The sequence below is a fragment of the Takifugu flavidus genome, chromosome 16 (genome assembly GCF_003711565.1).
Source record: "Takifugu flavidus isolate HTHZ2018 chromosome 16, ASM371156v2, whole genome shotgun sequence".
Lineage (NCBI taxonomy): Eukaryota > Metazoa > Chordata > Actinopteri > Tetraodontiformes > Tetraodontidae > Takifugu > Takifugu flavidus.
In genome coordinates this window covers 10,456,571-10,465,701 of record NC_079535.1, presented here as the reverse complement: position 1 = coordinate 10,465,701, position 9,131 = coordinate 10,456,571, and the positions used below count along the sequence as shown (strand labels likewise).

General features: G+C 48.1%; 1 protein-coding gene across 1 annotated transcript; it reads right to left on the bottom strand.

Annotated features, from left to right (window-relative positions):
* Positions 1 to 633: 633 nt before the first annotated feature.
* On the bottom strand, positions 634 to 8,845 carry LOC130540384 (CD109 antigen-like). Its single transcript, XM_057059485.1, has 32 exons — positions 8,284 to 8,845; positions 8,050 to 8,201; positions 7,944 to 7,972; positions 7,609 to 7,842; positions 7,397 to 7,519; positions 7,273 to 7,312; positions 6,981 to 7,062; positions 6,792 to 6,897; positions 6,605 to 6,716; positions 6,425 to 6,534; positions 6,160 to 6,351; positions 5,899 to 6,000; positions 5,745 to 5,807; positions 5,267 to 5,437; positions 5,048 to 5,200; positions 4,479 to 4,545; positions 4,318 to 4,402; positions 3,890 to 4,007; positions 3,696 to 3,809; positions 3,408 to 3,626; positions 3,180 to 3,321; positions 2,930 to 3,106; positions 2,779 to 2,860; positions 2,475 to 2,706; positions 2,228 to 2,399; positions 1,970 to 2,160; positions 1,749 to 1,904; positions 1,567 to 1,632; positions 1,359 to 1,489; positions 1,123 to 1,279; positions 921 to 1,023; positions 634 to 841 (listed from the first exon to the last, which is right to left on the bottom strand). Exons 1-32 carry the CDS (start codon positions 8,361 to 8,363, stop codon positions 648 to 650), a joined length of 4,155 nt encoding a protein of 1,384 aa, XP_056915465.1. The 5' UTR covers positions 8,364 to 8,845; the 3' UTR covers positions 634 to 647.
* Between the last annotated feature and the right edge of the window lie 286 nt (positions 8,846 to 9,131).

The window sequence follows — 9,131 nt, the reverse complement described above, 5'->3', positions numbered from 1 at the left end:
CTCTCTAGCGACAGAGAGTGGTACTACAAGCTTTATCTGAAAAAGTATGTTCAACTATGTTTGGGAATAAACTGGAAATAGTTCATCTTGACGACAAAAAAAACAGCTGCATGCTCCCGATGTTCAACAACAGAAAGAAAATCTCTTGTATGTAATGTTTAAGGTCTTTACATGTAATATTTCAGCACAGCTAAGGGGGAATATCTGTTTAAAATCTTAAATATCTCCACATGTCAGTCAAAAATGGTGGTTTTGTTTGTGGAAATGGAGAGAATTTATAAAATTTTACATTTGAAGGTTACATTTTTTTTGGGGGGGGGAGCTTAAAATAGCTTTATTGTCTCCCTTTAGCCAGCCAGCCTTCTCAAAAGTTCATATAACAAGATGAGAAAATCTGTCTTCAATTTACATTTCTCTCCTGTTTAGACAACCAGTGAATAGTTTTGTTGATCTTTGGAATAACTCATCACGGTGCCACAAAACAAGCGTGAGCTTTATACCTTGGATATACAATTTTACAATGTTCAAAAATTCAAAATTCAAAAGTAACATGTGTAAATTCAGAAATATGGACTTTAAAATATGGGGGGAAATACAGACATTAAAATATTCAAGAATACTAATTATCTCGTTCTATTTCAATCTAGTTAGGCTACAATGAAAAAAGCTGCGGCTGCGAGCATCGTGTAGAAGACACAGCAGGTGGCGCTGCAGACAGAGTGAGAGGAGGAAATGACGACAGACATTCCGGGGAGGCAGCGAGCGCAGTCCAAACCACAGAAGAAGCAGGAGTTGCTCGTGGCGAGGATGTCTGAGTTGTACACCCGTGTTGCTCTTCTGGCTATGAGAGAGAGAGGGAGGGGTGAGACGTGGTCACAGCGTTTAAAAGGTCGGCATTTTAGTCTCCAAACTGGACTCACTGGGTTCGTAGTAGTCGTACACCTGCACCACAGCCGCTTGCACTCGGGCCACTTTGTGATATCGGTGGAGAGGAAGCCCGATGCACATCTCTGACTTGTTAACCTGTAAATCACAACCAGATATGTTGAACATCGACGTAATGAAGATTTTGTTCTGCCGATGAGAGACACCAAACACCCGATCGACACGTCAGAGACTCACTGAGTCCAGGTAAAGGGTGACTTTCTCCTCCTGATTCTCCACCTTTCTGATGAGGCCTTCAGGTGCAGCAGCACCAGGAGGCAGTCTGAACCCGCTGAGCATGCCGGCTTCCACTATAACCATACCTGTCTGGCGGAGCGCCTGGCTGTCCTTTAATCTACAGGCGGCACAGACACGTGTGTTACTGAATCCCTGAAATAGGTGCGTGCATGCTGCTGATCCCCGGCAGCGTTTACCTTGTGCATATAGACAACAGCATATGGTTGTGATCTGCTTCCTCGGCCACTGCAACATCCAGTGAGAACGCTTCCTTTTCTGTGGCGTGCTGTGAAAACGCTCCGCTGTCCAGGTTGTAAAAGACGTTCAGCTGGAAGTGTTGACGTAAAACAAGCAGTGAAGGAGTGAAACTACGAGTAGACGTAGACTGTAGACCTCAAGCCGTACCTGAAGTATTGCAAATCCTCTTCCTTCCATGTAAATGTTTAGAGCCACGTCTTTATCAGCGTCAATCTGAAAGTCGTGTGGCGAAGACACAGGACGCAGTTCAGCTGTATGGAACTACTGTCGGGTCTGAAACGACGCCCGAATGGTACCGACGGCGTCTGAGTTGAACTCGGTTCTCTCACCTCTTGGCTCTGAAAAGCCAGAAAGTTGGTGGAGTTGATGTGAAGCTGCGAGACAACCGGGGACGTCGGGGTGGACACGCTCAGCCCCAGGTCGATGGCTTTGGCCCCGCTGAACGCCGCGTAGTAAGCCAGAGCCTGGAGGGCGATTATGGTGTCCTGAGGAAGGAAAAATTACTCTCACGTGCACAGATATCCATGGATATTTTCCAGTGTCTCATCACCTGCGTTGTCCCGTAGCTCCCCAGACGGTTTCTCTGTTCGCTTAACCACTTCATGAGCTCGATGCCTTCCACCACGTTGCCGCGCCTAAAAAGAGCCAGCAGTACGTAGGAGGTCATCTCCACCTGCGCGGAGCGAGGGGGCCAGTCGGGTGACGGCGGGCCGGCCGAGGAGCTCCACATCATCACCCCATCTGCGACACCAAAGCTGCATCGGTTTGTTGCACTTTTGAACGGACCAGGCCAGCAGCGGTTTCTCACCGATTAAGTCTGCCCTCCTTCTGAGCTCATTCAGGGCTGCGCTAGCCACAGGGCTATTAGCCAACGCTAACGCATATGCTGCCAGACACATGCTGTAGTTACTGAGGCCTCCACCGGACACTTTGTCCTCCAGGTACTTCTGAGCCAGAGATATGTTGCCCGCGTACCTGACCTACACACAAAACAGACTAACATTAATTCATTGAGGTTCTGATGGGTTCATTCGGGATGCGGCATCTGGACCCACCACGTAGCTCTCGTCCTCCAGCAGTGCCATCAGCACGTAGGCTGTGAGGGCCACCGGAGCGTCATCCAGCCCAGCCTGCATCTCTGTGTGGATCAAACGGCCCTTCTCGCTGAACTCCCCCCGGGGACCCTGGTGGTTCAGGAGCCAGGTCACGGCCCTAAACAGCACACTCTGGTTTACCCGCATGTAGGCCTGAGCCTGATGGAAGCACCTCAACACAAAGGCTGTGAACCTGAAGCACAAGAGTGGGACTGGTTCAAAAAGAAGTTGGAAGTTTAAAAATAAAGTCTACCTACTGACTTACCAGGTACTACCCAAGGAGTCGCTGTCTCCGAAGGGACTGAACGATCCATCCTCTCGTTGGTATGACACCTGTCTCTGATATCCTTAGAGATTCCCCAGAACATCCTGTTAGAACCTGGAATCACCTCAAGCTACCACCCAAGCGGGCTTACCTTCCTTCATGTAGCCCACAGCCAAGCTCCGCAGCTCCTGGTTGTCTTGGGTCGACTTGTCCAGGTACAGGAGGACGTATATGCTTGGAGCAAACAGGATCATGTTCTGATCTCCACTGACAAGAGGCATCTCAACCAGGGAGTCCAGGTGGCTGATGGACAAGGCCAAAATATCGCCTATAATTGAAGAAGGAACAATCTAAATATGTTCCAACACTCACAAAAAGCTAGCGCGGGACGATAAACGTACCAACCAAAGCCACGTGAGTCCTCTGGCTGCCCGGAACCACATGAGGTGGCGTGGAAAAGCTGAGGGATCTGGAAATGTTGTGGTTCAGTGGTGGCAGCTCCAGAAACAACGTCTTTGAGAAGGACCGTTCCACCCCCCCTGGCTTCAGCAACAGGAACTCCCCGTTAATAAACCGGGTGCACTATTCTACCTCAGGTCAGGTGAAAGATCGTTTACATCATCACACACCTGCACCAAAACTCTCCAAACAAGGCTGTCCGAGGCCTCTGCAGACACGGCGTCCACGGTGATGTCCACCATGCCCAGAGCCACAAGCCTTATAGGGAACGAGGCCACAGCAGACAAATGGCTCCCTAATGTGAGTTTCTGGGCATTTACCACAGACATGTCGGCGCTGTTCGCCAAGACAAACTCAAAGGTTTCACTCTGAGCCAGCAGAAGGATGACCTGTGGAGACAAACGGGGGTGCCAGGATGCAGAACGTCTCAGCATTTAGCCATATTTGCTCCCTCTCACCTCTAAGTCGCGCTCTAAATGGTTGATCACGTGCACCTCCAGCACAATCTCCTCTCCTCTGACGAGGCGGGACGGGACATTCAGAGACAGGGAGAAGTCTTTGGTCACCATTAACTGGGTCAAGAGGAGACAAAAGTCATGTTAAATTGCCCAGCCATGGGCAAACAGTCGGCGTGTACAGAAGTGTGTATTACCTGCTGCGGCACTGGGGTGAAACCCAAACCCAGGTTGTCTGACATCACCAGGGCCACAGCTCGTAAAGCCGTGAACCCGTCTGGCACGGAAAGTTTTTCACTTGTCCAGGTGTTTTCACTGAAAAAAATATCATGTATGCAGGTATAAACAGTACTATGACCAATTTTACAAAATGGCTGAATACACACAAATTGGGTTACACGTGCTGCTTCCTCCCGCTGCACAAAATTGGGGGTTTGTAGGGCAATCGGTGAAACAATGGTGCTTATATAAACTATTGGGAGCTTCTCAATTTGGCCCATATTCCCATTCAAATTAGTTGGAAAGGTGGGACTTAATATTTAACGCCACTAGAGGGCGATCAAGATGTCCCACATTAGATGGTGTTTAAGGACAAAATCTCCCTCGAATCACATTTCTTACTGACCTAACAGGCGAATCTATCCACAAGAGAGACTCTGTGTCGTCCATCCAGTGTCTCCAGGACGTCTCTATCGTGAGGGCGTGTCCATCTTGAAACCCAGAAGAAGAGAATTAGAAGCAGAGAAAGTTTGAATGTACAAAGAACGTTTCAGTTCCACATCATACCAACAGGTGCATCGGGCTGCTGGTGCTGTTGTAGCACGGCGTTGGTTAGCATCTTAATCTTACAATTCTGTGGTAGGAAAGACACACAAACAATGTTTTACCCTGTTGGATCGTGGAACCAACCGATGGATCAGAGGTTGATGATGTAAAACAATGTTAGTCATCATTGCAAATGTTAGATAAAAAAGTAAGTGAAGAGACGGATTAGAAGAGGCGACAATGGCGTTGTCAACATGCAGACAGCAGTAAAGGTCACCTTCAGACATCATGCCAAACCCAAACTTTGTTGCACCCGTCAGAAACCCTCAGGTCCTGCACCTTTACACGCTACAGTTACGCTTCTTAGAAATGGAAGTGTCATCTTCCAACAAAGGAGAGAGATATGTTACATCCAGACCTGCAGGTTGCAGTGAAAGCCCAAGCAGGAGAAAACGTGACAAAGGTAAAATGTATACCCGATTAAGGAGGCTGGAACCAGACAAAAGGGAAATGATGCGAATCTGACACAAATGGGTGATGACCTGAGAGCAAACCAGGATTTTGCCCTTTTACCCAATATTCCATCTTACCTGCTTCACTCTCACGCTGAGGTCAGCTCGCGGAGTGTCGCGGTGTGTCCCCATCACCATGACTCCCAGCTGGAACCTGGGTTCAGCGGCAGTCACAGTGAGCGATACCTGCTCCCCAGGATGGGCTGTTTCACTGCTCCACTTCAGAGACACCTGAAAGCACCATGTGGGTAAGACTGTATCTTTCAGGTATAATGACTAGGAGAGGAAATACAGTACAGGGTTGGGCTGGTCGGTGGCTACGTGCACTGTGTCGCTGATGAGTTCTCCATCCGGATGGACACAGTAGACAGTGACGCAGGCCTCAGGGGACCAGGACAGGGTTGGCGTCAGAGAAAAGGAGGAGGAATCCCCTGTTCCAGCATCCACCACCTGTCCTCTGGAACTAACCTGAGAGGAAAGCAGCAAACTTGGGTATTTATGGTGTAACAGCGCAGCCTAATGTTCTTCTACTTATATTCATTGCTTAATTCAAAGATTATAGGTGTTTATCTTACATAGATATGCATATATAGTGGCTTGGTGGTATAACACCTGTATAACACCTGTATAACACCTGTACAACAACATTGAGTGTTACCCAGGAATTCTATGTAGGAATACTGACCATATGTTAATTCTTGTTTTTTTCCCACGTTATAACCTCTCGTATCTAATATGCAGATGATGCTGTTTTATATATTGGTAAAATTCCTACCACGTAGTGTAGATTGGATGGTTGGAATGAGCTTTCCACTTCTAGTTGAAGAGGAACTCCAATCTGAAGAGTTTAGCATCTCACAGTTTAATAAACATCAATAAAGTTAAGGCGTATTGGTTGCACAACTGTAGTGGAAGGTGATGGTTCACACCTGTGCAGCTGAAGTGTTGGCAGATACTTGAATATAGGAGCCTGTTGGAGAGGAGTAATGGCTGGAGACCCTCAGGGTCTCCTCACTAGATTGAAATTTAGCCTGAAACACAACAGGGAAAACAAAAAAGGGGGAGCCTGTTGAATTCAGTCATTCAACAATTTTGTCCGTGCTGAAAAGTGAAATTAAATGGAGACCAGAACAAAAACCGCTCATGATGAAGCGAGCAAAACTGGAGGTCCTGGAAGCCACGATACTCACCCGAATGAAGAGCATAAGGACCTTGTCTTTTAACCTGAACTTGACGTGGACTTTTCCATCCTCGGGCACGGGGAGCGTCAGAGTCGTAGCTTCGTTGTTCATGGTGGTCGTTTCCTGGACCACTTCAATCACAGCAGGGTTTATTAAATCCTCTGAGCTGAGAGGCCCACTGTCGTAGCTCCGGATGCTGAGCTGTGGAAAACGAGCCGAGAAGGTTCCGGAGGTCAGTTCAGGACATTGACTGATTGGATATTAACAGACTCACTGTGGAAGAGAAGTACAGCGATGGCTTCAGAGACGATGGAAAATCATGGAACTCAAGGAGGAATCTGTTCTTTTGGACCTGGACTTCTGCTGTCTGGTTCACTTTTAAACCTTCGGTGACAAAAGATCGCAAGATTGAGGAGACAGGAGAGGCTCCAACTGAGCTGCAGACATCTGGTACCTGTAGAGCTGTCGGTGACGCACGCAGCCACGAGCACGCTGCCGATTCCTGGTGAGGAGTAGAGGGTTTGAAGCAGATCTTTACTGAAGAAAAACTGGGTTGACCCGTAGATCTGAGGAGAAGAACGGTCAGGCGAATCAAGTCCGTGTGCAGATGTTTGAACGCGTGAGTCTTTCATCAAGATCACCTCTTTGGTTTGTGCTGGGATGGACGGAGGAGCCGTCTCATGCGTAGCAGAGGCAAGAGAGACTGAGACGACCAGCGTTCCGTGGACCGGCTGTCCACTCGAGTAACTACAGATAAAGAAGCATCAGCGCGGTTGTCTATAGGATGCTGCTCGTACACAGGCTGCGTTAGGTGAGCTAAGCAAACACACAGAACTCTCACTGATCCTGAAACAGCGTCGCCAACCAGGACCTGCAGGGCTGTCTTGACCAGCATCTCAAAGGGAGGACGCTCTGCAGCCAGGCGGAAAGAAAAACAAAGAAGAGTGAAAACATCATCATTTACTTCCCAAAACTGGTTGGAATATAGAAGATCAGGCTCTAGAACAGCATTACAGGGGACCATTTTCTATAGATTTTAACCTCTGACCTCTGACCTCAACCTGACAGAAAGTTTGGGAGCCGAGAAGGACAGGTTGCATAAACAGAAGCGTAACGATTTACCGTAGTCCTCCACTGTGAATGTCCTCTCATCAGTTGCACCCTGTGTGGAAGAAGAAGGGAGGTAAAGAACTCAGTCTTTAAAGAAGTTCCTGACATAACGACACGAATCACATTTCAACGCTACATTGGCTGTCGCTGCGATCGTCCACTTTCCCATAATTGCCATCTGGGATAAAGGGAATTCCCACAACACAATTCCCAGATTCCCTGTGGCCTCCCGTCGATCTACGACTTCCCCGCTGGGATCCTGCAGGTAACAAGAGACTTTTAGTCATCACAACGGCCGCCTAGAGCCCTCTTCCGTCCTCTGCCTTTGTTGTTGGGACAGACACCCACCAGTACGGAGGCATCCACTCTGCCTTGGTATGGATGGTGATCCCACCTGAGGGATGCGACTCTGACTTTGACGGTGTCGCCCGGTTGGTAGTGCGTCCGGTCCGTTTGGATAAAGCTGGAGACGTTCCTGGGGCTGAAGGGAAGGGTGGTGCTGTTGGTGAAAACCAGTCTGTCCCCTTTGTAGCCCCTCACCGTCAGGTTGAACAGGGCGCTTTGTGTTAAAGGTCCATAAACCTTGAACAGGTTTGGGAACAGAAGTGTGATTTCAGCCATTCTCAAGTCAAATTTCTCCAAAGAAACCTGGAAATAAAAGGCGGATGGACTTAAAAACTCACCGGAGGGAGGGTGATGACCCCAGTGGAACCTTGTGAAGGTGGGAAACTGTATTTTAGTGTCTTCACAGCGAAAACTTGGGATAAACAGCATAAACATCAACATCACCTCCTTGGAATTCCTCTGTTTGGACCACTTTGGTGTTGCCATGAGCAACCTCAATCATGACCCTTCCTGGAAAATCTGCAGAAGACGTGACAGCCAGAGATGTTGGGACCCCAGCAAGCAGCGTTTCTGGACCCGTGACTACAAAAAATGCCCTTGTGGAGAGAGAGAAAGAAGAAACTCAAATCACAAGAAAGAAAAGGAATCAAAAGGATAACTGGGACAGAGTTCTTCTACCTGGAGGAATCCTGCGCTGAAACAGCTGGAGCGGACCACATCGCTCCCAAACTCACAATCAGGGTCCAGATCTCGTCCATGTCCTCCCGCTGTGTCTGAACGGCGACGGCTTATACCCGGACATGTGAACCTGAAAACCACACCTCATCGTGTCCTCACAGAGACTTCCCACAGGACAGAGATCACATGCTAACGTACACCCAGAATATTATAGCTCATTGTTTGTGGTGCACAAAGGAGGTGGTGGTGGGGGGTGATGGAGCACTCTGAACACCTTTGCCCTGGGGGACAAATCTCGTCTGTCTATTCAGGGGTGGACAAATCCCCGTCCTGTCCATGACACAGAGGCGTCCTGGATTAAACCCACATGTCAGATGACCCGAGGCAGGCGAGACTCCTTCAACCATTCTGTTGTCCTCGGGTCAAAATGACCCGCCACTGCATTAAAAACCAAAAAAAAAATCCCCTAAACAATATTTTTTTAACTTGAAATTGTATGACTTTTCCTAGATTGGCCCCAAAAGTAGAAAAAGTGAAATGTTGCTTTTATTCACATTTCCATGTAAGTTGTACAAAAAAAAGTACAAAGGTGGTCTTCGGGTCACAATGACCCATGAGGCAAATAGAGTTGAAATCAAGGTCACGGAGTAATTTACACACCACAGAATTTTACAGTGTTTTAGATGTGTCTCAGATCAATCAGTAGCAAATGTAAGCAACACAAGATAGGTGGTGTTCTCGCAGACTGCAGAGAGAATATAAAGGTGCTGCAGATGACAGGACCCCGAATTCTCTCTATGCTAAGACCATGAGTGCGCGTTATAATACTGAAGAGGCTCTAGAGCTGA

Coding starts and splice junctions, on each gene's coding strand:
- LOC130540384 (XM_057059485.1), bottom strand. CDS start 8,363: ATGGACGAGATCTGGACCCTGATTGTGAGTTTGGGAGCGATGTGGTCC. Junction 5,438..5,744: donor CATCCAATCTACACTACGTG/GTAGGAATTTTA, acceptor CTTTCCTCTCAG/GTTAGTTCCAGAGGACAGGT. Junction 2,861..2,929: donor TGTGGGCTACATGAAGGAAG/GTAAGCCCGCTT, acceptor GGAATCTCTAAG/GATATCAGAGACAGGTGTCA.